The 19239-nt window shown below is 35.7% G+C and overlaps 1 protein-coding gene across 2 annotated transcripts in view; it reads left to right on the top strand.

Moving 5' to 3' along the window:
- LOC114339361 (lysoplasmalogenase-like protein TMEM86A) overlaps nucleotides 1-19239 on the top strand; it is a 155106-nt gene that overhangs the window by 61282 nt on the left and 74585 nt on the right. The window contains exons 1-2 of one of the 2 annotated variants that reach the window (XM_028289997.2): nucleotides 445-580; nucleotides 5380-5549. In XM_028289997.2, coding sequence (XP_028145798.2) covers nucleotides 560-580; nucleotides 5380-5549 — 191 coding nt within the window. In that variant the 5' untranslated portion in view covers nucleotides 445-559. Of the gene's footprint in view, nucleotides 1-444; nucleotides 581-5379; nucleotides 5550-19239 lie in introns of those variants that run through there. The other variant, XM_050651457.1, reaches the window with a different exon arrangement.

Below are 19239 nucleotides of genomic sequence, written 5' to 3' on the forward strand. Positions count from 1 at the left end.
CCATTGATTTGAAAAAAAAAGTGAAAAATGCCATTTTTTGACACTTAATTGTTTATAAATAAAAATGGCTGCCAGATCCTACGCAGGAAATAGTTCCAATTTTCTCTTTTAGGTATTACCAAATATTATGGACTGTCCATAGTATTTGGTATTACCCGTCGAAAAAACGCTTCAGTACCCTGGCTGTTCGAGTGTCATGGAAAAAACCTTATTACCCTGGACTAGCACCAGTGCCTTAGTCTGAAAGGGTACTTTTCGTGGCTGTGTCACTTAAACATCTTTCGATCCTTTTTAATTTCATTATGGCCTTATGAATGAAACCTCATCCAAAACAAAAACCTTTGTGTTAGTTTTCTAAGCAACAAAGTTTAATAAATTATTAAGACATCATAACTCATTGCGCAAATACAGTAATTTCCCAACGAACGTGTGGCAACACCGGGTAGTTCGTTGTTTTGATCAGTATTCGGTAGAAAGAGAACGCGTTTATATGTGCCGATCAAAACAGTACAAAATAAAAAATCGCTCTAGTTGACCATCAACATTTAATAAAGTTGACATGTCTTCAGTGGCCAAAGTCGTAAGTTACATTTTTTATCGATCTTAAATATAAAGTCTGGTTTGAGAGTTACTATATTAGCTTAGGTATTATTATTGAGCGCACACACATGTTTCAATGAACTTGATCTATTTGTAGCTTAGTTGCCATTGGTGGGGTTTTGTTTAGGAAATAATCCATTTAATTTCCGCCAGTTTGTTTACTAATTATTGCTTATATAAGTTCTCAGCACTATAATCTTTTCAATTTGGCATAGTTTTTATAAGACATTTTAGCTAAACAAAAAACACTACGAAAGAGTGACACCCTCAAAATATTTTTCTAATTGCCGGGATTTTTCTTCTCTTTCCCTCTTTTCGGTTTTCCTATATATGAAATATTGTAAAAATAAAATATACTTTTTGTGATACGTTGGATTACGATGTCTTTTGTTTCCACTAGATGATCTATTCCTAAGTTCCTCCAGATGCTTCGCTGTATCAGCTATCTGGAAGTCTAGTGTCCACATACTAGGGCCGTCCGATAAGTACTTAGCCTTTAAAATATAAACGAAAATTTTGGAAAAGTGGTGATTTATTTCTGAAAGGAGTCTCCTTTTAGCTCGATACACTTGAGCCAGCGATGTTCCACCTCCTTTAACCCTTCTGAAAAATACGTTTTCTCGAGGTCTGCACAGTAGGCTTCCGTGTCGGTGATATGAACTCCTCAGTCGACTTAAATTTCGGCCCGAGGAGTAACTTTTTCAAGTTTGGAAACAAAAAGTCATACAGGGTCAAATCTGGAGAACACGGTGGATGGGACAGTAATTCGTAGCCCAATTTGGCCATGGCGACGACAGAAATGTGAACCGGAGCGTTGTCATTGAGGAAGAATATTTTTTTCTTCACCAATAGGGGCTGTTTTCTGAAATTAGGCGTCGAATCGGCCCAATAATGCGGCATAGTAAAGCTCTATGGCAAATAAAATGGTATCTTTGGATGGTGAAATGATTGTGAAAAGCAATAGTTTTAAGTACCTAGGATCGGTATCAATAAGTCGTGGGACAATATTCAAGAGATTAAATGTCTCATCGGAAAGGCAAAAATGCCTTCTTGACTATGAGCTCTGTGTTCAAGAGCCATGGCATCACTCTAAAAACAAAGATAAGGCTCCTTAAATGTTACGTGTACTCAGTGCTTTTATACGGAGTGGAAACGTGGACCTTGAAGGCGGAAACTCTATCGAAACTTCAAGCTTGTGAGCTTTGGTTGTACAGAAGGATCCTGAGGATACCATGGACAGACAAAGTCACCAATGAAGAAGTACTACGGAGGATGAACACAACCGCAGATTTAGTCAACATCGTGAAGGGCCGTAAGCTGCAGTACTTAGGGCATATAATGAGAAATCAAGGCAGATACGAGCTACTCCAGTACATTTTACAAGGTAAAATTGAAGGAAAAAGGGCCCCAGGACGAAGAAGAATATCCTGGCTTGCTAACCTGAGAGCATGGTATAGAAAGACCTCAACACAACTATTCCGTATAGCAACTAACAAAGTCATCATAGCCAGAATGATCGCCAACGTCCGGAACGGACAGGCACCCTAAGAAAAAGGAGGATCGGTATTACATAGTATTGGAGAAATAGATGGAGATACATGCAGTAGAATTAGGGCTGGATGGATGAAGTGGAAAGAAGCGAGTGGTGTGTTGTGTGACAGAAAAATTCCAATGAAGCTGAAGGGAAAATTCTATAAAACAGCCATAAGACCGGCTATGATGTACGGAACTGAATGTTGGGCAGTGAAAAAGGAAGAGGAACAACGAATGCATGTGGCGGAAATGAGAATGCTTATTTGGATGAGTGAAGTGACAACTAAGGCTAAAATTAGAAATGAGTATATTAGGGGAAGTCTAGGTGTGGGACCAATTGATGCCAAAATGAGAGAGCATAGGTTAAGATGGTTTGGTCATGTTCAACGTCGAGACGTTTAATCACCCAATACGAAGAATAGCTGAAGTGCAGATTCCTGGAAGGAGTAGAAGAGGAAGACCAAAGAAGACCTGGGGGAGACGATAAGGCAGGACATGTTGGTAAAGGGGATTAACATTGATATGACCCAAGATAGAAGTGTGTGGAGAAATGCAATTAGGGAAGCCGACCCCGCATAGGAATAAGGCAAAAAGAATGATGAGTAAAGCTCTGTGACCGTTTTGCCCTTTTTCAGGAAATTAATATAGATCACACCTTGTGAACCCCATAAAATTGTGGCTATCACCTTTCCGGCCGATTGAACAGTCTTCGCCCTCTTCGGAGCACGTTCGCCGGGTGAAGTCCACTGAATCGACTGTTCCTTGGTCTCTGATCTGGACCAGGGGAACTATGTTTAAAATCCTCAGACACTACTCTCAAGTGGTCTCATGGTTGCTGTTGTTGTCCGGAGTATGATCAACGAGATATTTAGAGATGCCTACTGTCTCAGCTATCTCGCTCACCTTCAGTCGGCGGTCTGCCAATACGAGATCGTGGATTTCTTTCACGTTCTCCTCCGTGGTAGCCGATATAAAATTGACCGTCCAAAATCGGTGTGTACGTGTTTAGCGTTAGTAGATTTCTTTTGCGATAGTGGCGCCATCGGGCGGAGAAGCTAAGTGCTTATAGGACCACTCAAGTACCATAAATTATTATTGCTGTCACCATTAATTTTTAAGCAATCTTTCTTATTCGTATCTTATTCCCTGAACAGTAATTCGCAGTATGTATTGAATAATGATGATAAAATGCAGCTTTGACAAATTTTCTGTTTTACTTTATGTTCAGACGCTCCTTGTTGTAAGTATAAGCTTCTGATTAGGCGTAAACTTTTGTCATCGAATCCACATTTCTTTAATATTAGAAGCAGTCTTTCATGTACTTTCTCAAATGCTTTCTTGAAATCAATAAAGTATACATCGATCGCAGTATATTTCATGAACTTTTTATATCAAAACTTCTGTAGAAAAAAGGCTTGCTCCAAAATTCACTTCTAAAGCCAAACGGTACATCTTATTAATATTACGATATCATCATCAATCAGCCCTTTGCATCAACTGCTGGATATAGGGCTCCACTATTTCCGTTCACTGTCTTCTGTCCTGGGCGCATTGAATCCAATTTGTGATCATTCTTTTCATATCGTCCTTCCATCCCGTGGGTGGACTTCATCTATTTCTTTTATCGGCTCTTGGTTTCCACTCGAGCAACCTCTTTGTCCATCTCCCCTAAAATACATCTGTGACTCCTGTTCTCAATCGTAGTTCTTCGTTTGTTATATGGTCCCGCAATGACACACCAATCATCGGCCTTTCCATTTTACGTTGGCAGATGCGGTTGTTAATTGTTAGAGTTTTCACCATAGGTCATAACCGGCAAAACGCATTGATTACAGACTTTCCGTTTCAAGCAGATTGGAAGATCACTTTGAATACGTCTCTGAGTTTACCATATGCGGTCCAGGAGAGAATTTCTTCGTTTCAATTCACATGTTTGATTGTCTCTTGTGATTCGTATTTCATGACCAAGATATGTATACTTTTCCGCAAACTCCATTTCGCAGTCGTTAATGACAATGTTTTCACTGGGGACCAGGTTTGTCATTAGCTTTGTCTAAGCATTTGATATTGCGATAAAGCTATTGCGATAGAGCTTTATATTTTCTTAACATTTTCGTAAAGAAATCATCTCGATATCTCTATTATCAAAGATTATAGAAACTTTTGTATATATACACCCTGTATAACAAGGTTTCATCGACATTTAAAGCAAAGAGAAGCCAAATACTTCTTATATAAACTTTATTGACTTTTAAAACACAAAGCCTAAGACAAAAAAAATTCAGCTTAGGTCCATAAGTAAGACAAGGAGACAATATTTCACCAAAATTGTTCACGGCAACTCTAGAGTAAATATTTAGTAGTACTCAATGGCAAGATATGGGCATCAATATAGATGGAGAAAGATTAAATCATCTGAGGTTTGCAGATGATGTTGTATTAATCACAAACAACTTACAAGATACAGTTTCTATGACACATTCGCTTAACTCTGTCTGAGAGAGCAGGATTAAAAATAAACTTTAAGAAAACTAAACTCATGACAAATCTCGATATGAGCGGAAATATAACTATCGACAATAATACCATACAACAGACACTTACAAATATGTAGGACACGAGATCAAAGTAAGCAGAGACAATCAAACACAGAGCCCATTTTACTTCAAATCAGGCCCGAGGCACTACACAATTTTTGGGGCCTTTAATATTAATAATAACTTTTTTAAATGTATTAATTATGTAACAATTAATAAAATGTATATTTAAACAATTAAACATTTTTTAATTATAACTCTTATTGTTGTCATTTATTATTTCCTGTTTATAAAATGAAAGAATGTTAAAAATTTATTTTGTTATTGTAATAAATTTTTTTTGTTGGTGATTTTTCCAGGCCCCATTAAAATACGGGCCCGAGGCAGGTGCCTCACGGGCCTAGTGGTAAAATAGGCCCTGATCAAACACATGAAATACAGAGGCGAATAGGACTGACATGGGCAGAGCATTTGGCGAAGTAAGCCATACTAATTAGGCCCAGAAACTAAAGGGAGCCGAGGATGACCGACGACATAAAAAGAGTAGCTCGAAACTGGGGTCCAGTGTAGAGAACACTGGAAAGAACTGAAGGAGACTTATGCCCAGCAGTGGACCCGATCGGCTAATTGATGATGATGATGATGATTTCTATTTTATGTAACCCTAATTGGTTTTAGTTTTTCTACAATGATTTCTTTTTCGTTTCAGATTAGAAGCGTTGGACCCAAATTGGTTCCATTCTTCAAAACCGTAGCTATATATTTCGTGATATTCATTCCACAAGATAAACCATCCATATTCAGCGTTATATTAAAATGTCTACCAATAGTAAGCCTAATGTTATTCGTGATACTTAATGGAATGAGCTTAGGAAATGAGTAAGTATAATTTAATCCTCGATAATTGTTTTAATGTACGAAATTGATTATAGACTGTTTTATTTCATCCATTGTTATTATTGGTAGGGGAGCGCAAGCGGGGATTTTTGCAGTTACTCGAGCACATCAGTAAATCACATGGGGAGAAACCTTGTACCCTGTAAATGTACCCCTACCATATCTTCTTCTTCTTCTTAGCCTTCTATCGTCCACCTTTGGACATAGGCCTCTCCCAACTCCTTCCATCGGTCTCTATCCTGAGCAACATATTTCCAATTTGTTTCGGCTACTCTTTTAATATCATCAAACCACCTCATCTGTGGTCTTCCTCACGGTCGTTTACTTTGGTAAGGTCTCCAATGTTGTATTGTTGCATTCCAACGTTGGTCTTTTTGTCTAGCAGTGTGGCCTGCGAAGCTCCATTTAAGTTTGGCAACTTTTGTTGTTATGTCCTCGACTTTTGTTTTTGATCTTACCCAGTCGTTCCTCATTTTATCTGACAGTCGTGTACCTAATATTGCTCTTTCCATTGCTCTTTCTGTTGTGGCTAGTTTATTTTCCTTGGTTACGGTCCAGGTTTGACATCCATATGTCATGATAGGAAGGATGCACTGGTTGAACACTTTGCTCCTCAAGTATTGGGGTATTTTGCGGTTCTTAAGTATCCAACTAAGTTTTCCAAATCCTGCCCATGCTAGTCTTGATCTCCTAGTAATTTCCGCACTTTGGTTCTCTTTGTCAAGTTTCAAGCAAAAGAAAAAAGAGCAAGAATAGAAATAGCTAGATCAGCATTAACAAGATGAAAATATTTCTCTGTAGTCGTGACATAAATATTGATCTGAGAGTGCGTATGCTGCGGTGTTATATCTTCTCCACTTTATTATATGGAGTTGAGTCATGGACCATGAAGATGGGCAGCATTAAAAACATTGAAGCTTTTGAGATGTGGTGTTACCGTAGAATGCTCCGTGTATCTTGGGTGAACCACGTGACGAATGCCGAAATTTTACGTCGGATCGGAAAAGGATGTGAAGTTGTACTTACTGTTAAAAGAAGAAAGCTTGAATACTTTTTCCATGTTATGAGAGGTGACAAATACTCGCTGCTGAGACTGATCATCCAGGATAAAATCAGGGGTAAGAGAAGTATCGGTAGGCGCAGAATATCTTGGTTAAGAAATCTGAGGGAATGGTTCGGCTGCAGTTCCATCGACCTATTTAGGGCGGCCGCCAGTAAAATAAGAATAGCTGTGATGATTTCCAACCTCCGATAGGAGACGGACTTTAGGAAGAAGAAGTCAAGTTTCAGGATTTGAAACTGCCATTTATAGTTATACGTCTGGGGTCATCTGTGTTTGTCATTATTTTTGTTTTTCTCGTGTTCATTTTTAGGCCGACGTATTGGGAGCTGCCTGCGAGTTCCTCCATCATAATTTGCAGTTCCTCGAATGAGCTCGCTATATATATCTCGCTCGCTTCGAAATATATCGAATGACACCAAACACGATCCCCCCGGAGGTTGGGTGGAGGGTTACTTTAAAATCTTAAGTAGGAGCCCCCCTTTTTATTTTTATTCGAACTTTTATTGGAAAAATTTTTTCGAATTATGGATAGATGCCGCTATAATGGAAAGTCCCCACTAAAATGGAAAACTTAACTTAACTATTTCTGGTTTTAGGACCTAATCTTCACAACCCAATAGGTCCTCATAACAAGCGAGTAACTGCAAATTTAGCATACTTGCTTCCCCTACTATAGACCAAGAGGCAGCGCTGAAAAATCTATTTGAATTTACTAAAGCTAGATTTTTCACAGTTAATTACTGTGAGTGTGTAGAGAAACATACTGCGGTCGGTCAAGCGAAACGTAGAACAGGGGTTACTGAGAGGGTATCAAAGTTGCTTTCCTACGAAGGTAATTATTTCCATTTACTAAGGCTGAAAATCAGTACACACATTCTAAATTAAATATAAATAAAAATTAATATAGTCGGTCATCTGTATGACGGGACAGAGCCGGTCGATCGGCCCCAATAGTCGATTGAGGAAATGAAGCATTTTGGCTCGCCATTTTTTCGTCCAGCATGGATTTACTTGAAATTTTCGCAGAAGGTAGGGAATAGTCCAAGGATCATTTTATATATCATGCTGCTATCATACACTAAAACCTTGGGGGTGGTTGCCACCCCATCTCGGGGGTAGGAATTTTTTATTACTTTTTGACCATGTAATTCGATGGAAAAACTGATTCTAAGAAAAAAATGTTTTTTACATTTTCTTCGTAAAACTAATATTTTTCTAGTTATTCGCGCTTGAAAATAACGGTTTTTCGACGAAAAAATCGACTTTTTTAGAGGGTTTTTTGAAAATACCTCGAAAAATATTCATTTAATCAAGAAAACTGTAGATATCGAAATTGTATCTTTTAGTAACGTAAAAAAATTATTTTCCTATAATATTTTTAAGATCAATACAAACCGAGATACGGCATATTAAAAGTTAGCTTTTTTCGTCAAATGCATAATTTGAAATATTCAAAGCCAAATAATGGGAAAAATTTGTATTTTTCGAGGAAAACTTAAATGATCTTTTTTCAAGTACTTATACAATTAGACCTTTCAAAAAAAAATAATAAAAAGTTTCTAGCATGAAAATTAAGCGACTTATAAAAAAATGTCGGTACCTGCTTTTCTCTACGAATAAAATCAGTGAAAACAACCCCCTAACTACCTTCCTAATTCAAAATTGGTCTTCACCTTTCTGTAGTTCCTTTTATATTTATATTATCAATACACTCAAGGAGTTTGACCTATTTAGACTGCCTAATTTTGGAAAAATTGGAGTTAGAAAAATTGATTTTTTGCAATTTGGTATTTTTCACCTTTTACTGCAAAATACCTCCGAAAGTACTGGAGATATGAAAAAAATTATAAACCACTAAATTGTAGCTGTTTTAATGACTAAAATTACCCTGTACGTAGATTTCCATTACAGTGAATAGTTAGCCAGATACAGCTGTTTAAAACCTCTATTTACCAGCAAACACCCCCTTATTCGAGCCCTTTAAACCCGCCCCAATTGAAAACTAAGGCATCTTACGGAATTTAATTTACACAGTCTTATAGCTCTTTAAAAATCCTACAAAATCGTTTTTGAGGGGTCTCATTACTGAGAGGGTATCAAAGTTACTTTCCTACGAAGGTAATTAAATCCATTTACTAAGACTGAAAATCAGTACACAGTGAGATATAATATTTTTCCAAAATTAGGCATTTTAAATAGGTCAAACTCCTTAATGTATCGATAATATAAATATAAAAGGAACTACAGAAAGGTGAAGACCAATTTTGAATTAGGAAGGTAGTTAGGGGGTTGTTTTCACTGATTTTTTCGTAGAGAAAAGCAGATACCGACATTTTTTTTTTATTGTAAGTCGCTTAATTTTCATGCTAGAAACTTTTTGTTATTTTTTTTTTGAAAGCTCTAATTGTATACGTGAAAAAAGATTATTTAAGTTTTTCTCGAAAAATTCAAATTTTTCCCATTATTTGTCTTTGAATATTTCAAATTATGCATTTGACGAAAAAAGCTAACTTTTAACATGCCGTATCTCGGTTTGTATTGGTCCTAATGATATTACTCGAAAAGAATTTGGTTAGCGTTACTAAAATATATAATTTTGATATCTACAGTTTTTTTGATTAAATGCATATTTTTCGAGGTACATATTCTCAAAAAACCCTCTAAACAAGTCGATTTTTTCGTCGAAAAACTGTTATTTTCAAGCGCGAATAACTCTAAAAATATTAGTTTTACGAAGAAAATGTAAAAAACATTTTTTTCTTAGAATCACGTTTTACATCGAATTGCAGAGTTAAAATGTAATAAAAAATTCCCACCCCCGAGATGGGGTGGCAACCACCCCCAAGGTTTTAGCGTATGATAGCGGCATGATATAGAAAATGATCCTTGGACTATTCCCTACCTTCTGTGAGAATTTCAGGTTAATCCATGCTGGACGAAAAAATTGCGAGCCAAAATGCTTCATTTCCTCAATCGGTTATTGGGGCCGACTGACCGGCTCTGTCCCGTCATACAGCTGACCGACTATAATAACTTTTATTTATATTTAATTTAAAATGTGTGTACTGATTTTCAGCCTTAGTAAATGGAAATAATTACCTTCGTAGGAAAGCAACTTTGATACCCTCTCAGTAACCCCTGTTCTACGTTTCGCTTGACCGACCGCAGTATGTTTCTCTAGACTCTCACAGTAATCAACTGTGAAAAATCTAGCTTTAGTAAATTCAAATAGATTTTTCAGCGTTGCCTCTCCGTCTACTATATGTAGTATTGATCTGATATTGTGTTTTAACTACCAATATTAGAGCATATTGTAGCAATAAATATTTTATTATATAACCTTATTCAATAGATAACAGTATAAAGCATCGAGAAAAATCATAATTAAAGTATAGGTTGCGGATTTTACACTTAAATGACGATAGCTGATATTTCAGAACAAATAGTATTATCATTGTCAATATAACTATAATAATTAGGGTTTTTTGATGACTCTTTACCGTATCATGGAAAGCTATAGAACAAAGAAGGCAACTTAAACTTGCATCTGATTCAAAATATTGCTTCGGATTGATCATCTTCAAGGCTCTTACCCTTTCTCAGCCTCATAATATTACTTCATCTACCTTTTCTATGATTGGTTACACAATCTGCTGATCTACTATTTCAACCGCCAGCCTTTGCTTTGAATTTTGGCTCTAAATATTCAATGGATCCCTGAAATATTGAGCCCATCTAGAAATCATCTCATTTTCTTCTTCCTTTCTCTGTTAAGTCTCGAAAAAGTGTGTCATCATGCCCCAATTTTGCTCAAATTGTGCTTCTTTATCACTACCTGTCTTGGCTAGTAATATTTTTCCTCTAAATTATAAATAATTCCTCTCGCTTGATTCACTCAATGTGTGGGAGGCTTTGCTTGCAGTGTTTTACCATTAATTTTATTCCCGAAGCTCAGTTTTTGAGCTGCTTTATTTTCGTTCTTGTTTTAACTTTAGTTGCTTTATATTGGAAATGTTAATGCGAGCTTTGTGTATAATATTCGCAACATTTTTCTGTAAGCCCATAATATATTGAAAGTATCTATTTTCTTATGTTGGTGACCTTTAATGCCCATGTCTCAGAAGTATAATATAAAAATATAAAATATTGGTGTACGTAAAATAGTTTTAATTTAAAAATAAAATAAAAATTCCATTTTTATTCAGTTCAATCTTATTTTTAACTTAGAATACGGAGCGCAGTCCAGCACACTGAATCGACGATTTTCGACTCTTGTTGGAGTCTCATCGGAGAGAACGTAGGCCTGCTACTCCACACTCCAATTGACCAACACTGGGAGTTTATCCCCCACACCGCAACTGACGTGAATGGACTAGGTGACTAGCGTCATCTGGCAATTGAAAGATGAAGTAGTTTTCAATCCTAATAGCAATATTAATAATATTTAAAAATATAAAAATATTACTAAAACATTTTTAAATTGAAAATTTATTGGTCTATTTCCTTGGTAACACCTCCATGGCTTCTAAAATTTGCAAGCCAGATGGATGCTGAAGCAAAGAAGACAAAAGGAATTCAAAAACTTACAATTCACGACCCCGTCTGTTCAGCTGGTAAATTTCATGGACCTAGTTACTCAAAGAAGTAATGACCAATATAAAAATAAAATAAAAACTTCCATTTTTATTCAGTTGCAATGCGAAGGCAAAACAATCTTATTTTTCACTTAGAATACGGAGCGCAGTCCAGCACTCTGAATCGACGATTTTCGACACTTGTCGGAGTCTCATCGGAGAGAACGTAGGCCTGCTACTCCATACTCTAAGTGACCAACACCGAGAGTTTATCCCCCACACAGGCCCGGCCCTAGGGATTTTGCCGCCCTGGGCAAGATCAGCAACTGCCGCCCCACTTCCCTTGGTAGAGCCAAAAACAAAAATTTCACCATCGCTCTTAGTTTTCTGAAATCTATCACTTAATGCGTTAAAGGTTGTGTCTATAATTTTTAAATAGAAGTAAACTTTATATCGTGTCTCTATATCTATGTACGTCTATACTTTCATCTTCAGCCTTATAGCCAAATTGTCTTTTCACTTTCGTCTTTCTTGCAATTGCTGTGCCTCCGATTTTCATATTCTCAATAATTTAAAACTTTGATACTGGCTTTTTTGCGGTTTTGCGGCTGTCAAATAGCCCTGGAATTTTAAATCACTTCTGAGAGACTTAAAATGGATTTTCCTTTTTTAAATAAACTTACAGCTTGATAATACACTCGCATATCAATACTCTGCAGTGATTGTGCAGTGCCTCCTTTACTTTACAAGCCATGAAGAGAAAAAGGCAACGTCGCAATTGATGACGTCCGTAGTCTGACTTTCGGGCTACCGCTTTCGAAACTACGATTTTAAAGTACAAATTCTGGTAAAATTTATAGTATTTTTTGAGTCGAACAAGAAAATATTATTAATTGGAAGTTTGTACAAAATAATATTAAAAGTAATTCCTTGTAAGTAACGTTTATTATACAAAAAAAAAACCAATAACAAGAATATAAACGGGATTCATTTTTTTCGAATCCTAAGAAAACTAATAAGTATTTTTCAAAAATTTAAACGCAGAGTGAAAAATTACGTTAGGACCAAGGACCCAAAGTTCCTGAAAACTTCTATGTTTATTTTAATATGTTACAGGGGTGAAAACCTAAGAAAATTTAGTGTGATTTTTAGTTTCAAATATGTCATTAAAAAAAACTTTTTATTCATTCTAAGGGACTTTTGGCCCTCGGTAATAAAGTAATCTTTTATTCTGCGTTTCAATTTTTCAAAAATACTTATTAGTTTTCTCAGAATTCGAAAAAAAAATGATTACCTTTAAAATACAGGCGTCAAAATTTTTCATTTTATTCCTTTCCCCTTAAAGTTTGTCAAACTTATTTAGAAACACCCTGAATTGATAAAGAACAAATCTAGTTGTTAAACATAAGCAAATTAATCAAAAAAACAGAATGTTAAGAAAACCGGAGTCTATAGTTGGGTTTTAATTTCAGTATTTTTTAAATGCCCGGTACACCATAAAAATTTAACTGTTTACCAACAATATCATTACAGAGGTATTGTTAAAGAATTAGGCTATAACATATTATAAAAATCACTTAAATCTGCCAACAGGTTTAGGAAATATGAGACATTAAAAATGACAAAATTTTTAAGTGGACGGATTTCTATATGCACGCAAGTTTATGTAAAAATATATTATATTGAACTAAAATCATCTTAATAACATACCTTTTAATGTTCTTTATAATTTGGAGCACGAAATATTGTAAAATGTTTCAGTTTCTCTGTAAATACAGTGAAAATTATTTAAAAACAAATGAGAACTGTCAGAATTAATCGGTCTACCAATAGATGTTGCCAAGTTTCAACTTCATGGCTTGTTAAGTAAAGGTGGCTATGGCAGTGCTGACTACGTTGATGTGAAGTTAAATGTCATGCCATATTACCACAGAGCAAAGAAGAGTAAAATCACGGATTTGATTTGCCAAACAGCTTGCCTCATGAGCAACCATTTTATCGTTCTTTTTATTGACAGTGATTTCTACAAGAGCATTGTAGATTTCTTCAATTTTGTATCTAATGGGAGTAATTGCATCAATTCTACTTTCCCATCTAGTTTCGAACAAAGGTTAGAAATATGATTTTTCAGTATAGCCCCACGATGAATAGATGCTGATGAAAAGTTGTAAATTTTTGTCAGTAAAGAAAAGAGAGCAACTGAAATCTGTGAAGCTCTAGCAGCATCATTTATGACTAAGTTGAGTGAATGGCTAGAACATAGCATTTTCAAAATTCTGTTTTGAACTCCCAAGTTCTTCCCTTTCATGTATGCCCCATTATCATACAACATACCCTTGTCCTCTCATATCTTCCAAAGGTATTCACAGTTAATTCAGCTTTTTCAAAATAACTTCTGTAAGTCCCAAGCCAGTGGTTTTCAGAACAGGCACAAATCCAAGAAAATGTGCTTTAATTTTAACACTTTGTGAATAAATCTAAATCTACAAAATGTATAACAGTAGTTATCTTTTTCACTCCAGCAATATTAGGTGTATAATCTAAAATTATGCTATAATACTTTCATCATCATCATCATCCTCCAACCAATTCACGTCCACTGTTGGACATAGGTCTCCCCCAATTGTTTCCACACTTCACGGTTTTGTGCTGATTGTTGCCAGTTTTTACTAATCCACCTGATATCATCTGTCCATCGTGTATTACTTTGCTGAGTTCAAAAAGTTAAAATTTTTTTTTTTTATTTGTTCATGGAGAAGCTGAATAATTACGTTTTGGATACGTTTTCCCAAGTAGTGATGCTGCTTGTTACTACCATTCGTTGTTCTCCTAATGTGCTCTTTTAAAACAGAATCAAATTTTCCAAAGAGCTCAACAAGCTTTAAAAATTACCATGGTTGTGATTAAAAAGTTTATCAGAATCGCCCCTCAATGGAAGACACTGTTGTGCTAAAAACTTTATTATTGATACAAGTCGTCATATTACATTTTAGAGCTTTTTGTGTTTCTTCGTCTATGGATTTTCCCGATTATAGTCTAATAAAATTGCTAGTTCTACCCACTGTCGCTGTGACTGTAGATGAGCTGGAGACTTAGCGTGATCTGGCTTAGCGAGTAGTTTTGATCCCACTATTCTTATACGATGAAGAAGAAGGCGACGTTGTCGATTTCCGGTCGAATGAATTATTATTGTTTCACTTTTTAATTCTCGTTTTTACAGAGGCATTTTTGCCGCTCTTGTTTATAATTTTGATTTTTTATAATATTAAAAACATAATTTATTATTTCTTTAATTTCAAAAATTGGCTTTTCAAAAATTTGCCGCCCCTAAATTTGCCGCCCTGGGCAGCCGCCCAGTTCGCCCACCCCTGGGGCCGGGCCTGCCCCCACACCGCAACTGACGTGAATGGACTAGGTGACTAGCGTCATCTGGCAATTGAAAGATGAAGTAGTTTTCAATCCTAATAGCAATATTAATAATATTTAAAAATATTAAAATATTACTACAAGATTTTTAAATTGAAAACTTATTGGTCCATTTCCTTGGTAACACCTCCATGGCTTCTAAAATTTGCAAGCCAGATGGATGCTGAAGCGCAGAAGACAAGAGGGAATTCAAAAACTTACAATTCACGACCCCGTCTTAATTTACTTTTTTGGCATATTACTAATTTTTTCCATATACAGTTTTACAGTTGAGTTGCGTGCTATTGCCAATTAGTGTTTTATTTCTTCGTATATCCTCGTTTGTATTGGACGACCCGAGGTATTTAAACCTATCTACCACTTCAAAATCAGCAATGGCAGTTTCTGACGTTTGATGGATTTCTCGTTCAACAGAAGAGCATAATATTTCTTGCTCATATTGTTCAGCTTGCTTAATATTTGGATCAATTTCTATTAGAGCAGACTAACATTAAAATCTCGTCCGGGTATCTAATATTCATGAGTCACCCTGGATAACAGGTAATAAGTAATATTAGTGATTAGGGATAATTACTAGTGTTCTTATTTATTAGCTTTGACTGCTTATTTAAAGAAATGTACTGAGTATAAAATCTAAAACACTAAATTTTTTCAAAAATGAATAACTATTTTCAGTTTCGTTGCAACACGAAACTACAGCCGCACCATATTCTAGTTCAATCAGAGAGTGCAGCAAGCACCTCTACCGGCTTCGAAACTTATTAGTCTCTCATCAAGAGGTACATATGCTGCTTTCTCTGGCCCAACCAGGACAAACCCCGGTGTGAAGTTACGGATTGCAACGAACGAAATGGCTCTAAGTCTCTCTCTAAAGTCTTTCACTAAATTTTTTGTTTAATCCAATATTTAAACTTAAAAACAAAGGATTCAAAGTAATCTAACATCGTAATTTTTAATGTCTATTGTTCTGCTTATCTAGCATGCAGTTATACTAAATTGTGAACAGGTTATAATTTATTTGTTTTAATAAATACCACAAAATACACCAACGTAGTAGAGGTCAATGTCATACACAACGCTGATAAAAATATAAACACGAATCTGCGAATCATAAAAAAACAAACCCACTACGTTTTGTGACAATACCGTATCATAAACTACTATTCAAAATGTAATATTTAGAATAAAACGAAAAAAAAGTGCAGATTGTAGTAACAATGCAAAAGGAAAAAAATTACAAAGCTATCAGCATCACTCATGACTAGTGTGACCAACTAGTCCGAAAAATCCGATAAGGCTTCCGGGCCATCCGAATTTTCAACGTTTTGGTAAAATTCTATTTTGAAATTTTGAATACGTTATTCTTCTGAGAATTCACATCAAATTGAATTGGTGGGTCGAACAAAGAGACCAAAGAAAATTAATTTCAAAATTAAAAATTATTGGTACCTATACGCAAAAAATGTATATGTTCTCGACTTCCAACGGAGCAATAATAAACACAAGTCCTTAACCTAAGGTCATCATCATTCTCTTTGCCTTATCCCTATGCTGAGTCAGCTTCCCTAATTGCATTTCTCCACACAATTCTATCTTGGGTCATATCAATGTTAATCCACTTTACCAACATGTCCTGCCTTATCGTCTCCCCCAGGTCTTCTTTGGTCTTCCTCTCCTACTCCTTCCAGGAATCTGCACTTCAGCTATTCTTCGTATTGGGTGATTAACGTCTCGACGTTGAACATGACCAAACCATCTTAACCTATGCTCTCTCATTTTGGCATCAATTGGTGCCACACCTAGACTTCCCCTAATATACTCATTTCTAATTTTATCCTTCTTTGTCACTCCACTCATCCATCTAAGCATTATCATTTCCGCCACATGCATTCGTTGTTGCTCTTTCTTTTTCACTGCCCAACATTCAGTTCCGTACATCATAGCCGGTCTTATGGCTGTTTTATAGAATTTTCACACAACACACCACTCGCTTGTTTCCACTTCATCCATCCAGCCCTAATTCTACTACATGCATCTCCGTCTATTTCTCCATTACTCTGTAATACCAATCCTAGGTACTTAAAACTATTGTCTTCACAATCATTTCACCATCCAAAGACACCATTTTATTTGTAGTAACTCCATCTTTAAATGAACATTCCAAATACTCTGTTTTTGTCCTACTAAGTTTCAAACCTTTTTCCTCCAGAGCTTGTCTCCACTGTTCCAGTTTTTGTTCTAAGTCTCTTACACTATTTTCTATTAACACTACATCATCAGCATACATTAGGCACCAAGGAATGCTACCCTGTAGTTTCGCTGTTATCTGGTCCAAAACTAATGAAAATAAATAAGGACTAAGCACCGAGCCTTGGTGCAATCCTAGTTTCACCTGAAATTTATCAGTCTCTCCCACACCTGTCCTAACACTAGTCGTTACTCCCTCATACATATATCTCACAATCTTTACATTTTCGCCAGGGACTCCTTTCTTATCGAGTGCTTACTACAGAAACTCTCGAGGAACTCTATCATATGCTTTCTCAAGATCAATGAATACCATATGAGCGTTGATCTCTTAATTCCTGTATTTTTCCATCAGTTGCCTTACAATGAAAATTGCATCTGTTGTTGATCTGCCCTGCATAAAGTCAAATTGATTATCGGATATTTCGGTTTCTTCACTTATCCGTCTATCAATTACTCTCTTCCATATTTTCATGGTGTGGCTAAGTAGTTTTATAGCCCTGTAGTTTGTACATTGTTGTATGTGTCCCTTGTTTTTGTAGACAGGTACTAATATACTGCTTCTCCATTCGTCTGGCATTTGTGCAACTTCCATAATTCTATTAAATAGACCTGCTAGCCAACTTATTCCTGTCTCTCCCAATGCTCTCCATACTTCCCCAGGAATATCATCTGGTCCGACTGCTTTTCCTTTCTTTATTTTTTGAAGCGCTTGAGCCACTTCCTTTGTTATTCTGGTAACCATTGCTGTTACTGTCTCCGTTAACTCCACAGGCTGTCTGTCAAATTCACATCATTTAATAAACTGTCAAAATACTTTCTCCATCTCTTTTTGACGTCCTTTTCGTGAATTAGTATCTCGGATATATCTAATCTGATTAAAATTTCTTGCTTTCTTTGCTCTCTGTTTGGCTATTTTATACACATAGCTTTGCTTCGCCTTCCCTGGTATCAAGTTGATCGTATAGCTTTGAATACGCTTCTGCTTTAGCTTTTGCTACTGCTACTTTCGCTTCCTTTTTGGCGACCATATAGTTTTGAAGATCTATGTCCGATCTGGTTTCTTGCCACTTTTTATATAATTTTCCCTTCTCTTTTATTTTTCCTTGTACTTCATTTGACCACCACCAAGTCTCTTAATCCTCAAATTTCTTTCCTGACGTTTTCCCAAGTATTTCAATAGCCGTCTCTCTAATAATATTGGCCATTTTTCTCCAAATTGTGTTAGGGCTTCCTTTCATATTCCAACATATTTTTTCTACTATTCTTTCCCTGAATAGACCTTCCTTCTCATCTTTTAGCATCCACCACTTGATTTTTTGTGGTCCTCTCCGATTTTTTTGTTTAGTTTCGCTTTTTACTTCGATATCCAGAACAGGCAGCTTATGTTGTTGGCTTACTGTCTCACTAACTATTACCTTGCAATCCTTGCATTCACGTATGTCTTCTTTACTTATCATGAAGTAGTCTATTTGGGATTGATGTTGTCCACTTTTGTAGGTAATAAGTTGAGTTTCTCTCTTTTAAAGAATGTGTTACTTAAACTAAGGTAAGAAAAAGAAAAAAATAGATTATTGATCGTGTTTTGTTTTGCCCAATTTTAAAATAAGAAGGTTTAAGTAAAATTATCAGTAGTTGTATAGATAAAATATAATTTCATTGCGTGAAAACAGGCTCAAATCAATACGTTAAATATACTCAGAAAGCAAATATCAATTTCACTCATAAATAATTTATAACTGTTCATAATTGGGCCATGTCCATGACTTTGTTGACCCCGTAGAAAAAAAACTAATTTTGTTTTATATTAAGTATGCCAAAATGTAATAATGCTTTTAAACAATACAGAATTGTTTATTGCACTTTAATTAAAAGCATAATTTTTCTCAGAAAATTACTTTTTTTGTATACAAATTTTGTAGTTGACACAATTCGGTACCTACCAGAAACAACAGGGGAAGTAAAACTTATACAATTTTGCCTAGAAAATCTTTTAAGATCAAACGCCGTCTTCAAGCAAATCCCATAACTAAGAAATACATAAAACAGGCTTCTTAAGTCCTAGGTTTTCACCCAGCGTGACCAGAACTGGAAATCAATATTTGAACTCTTCGTGGATTGATATACGATATTTTGCATTGATATACGATATTGTATTTTGATTTGCATTGATATACGATATTGTATTTTGCGTCGATTGACATACGATATCACTAACTTTTAGTCATTTTGCCAAGCTACCGGTCATAACTTTTAACCGGAAATGACATCAAAACCGGAATTAAATATTCGAGCTCCACTTTTCAATACACGATGGTTTATATGTATGTACAGCACATGTACTATTTCTGCGATTATAATG

The sequence above is a fragment of the Diabrotica virgifera genome, chromosome 5, assembly GCF_917563875.1.
Source record: "Diabrotica virgifera virgifera chromosome 5, PGI_DIABVI_V3a".
NCBI lineage: Eukaryota > Metazoa > Arthropoda > Insecta > Coleoptera > Chrysomelidae > Diabrotica > Diabrotica virgifera.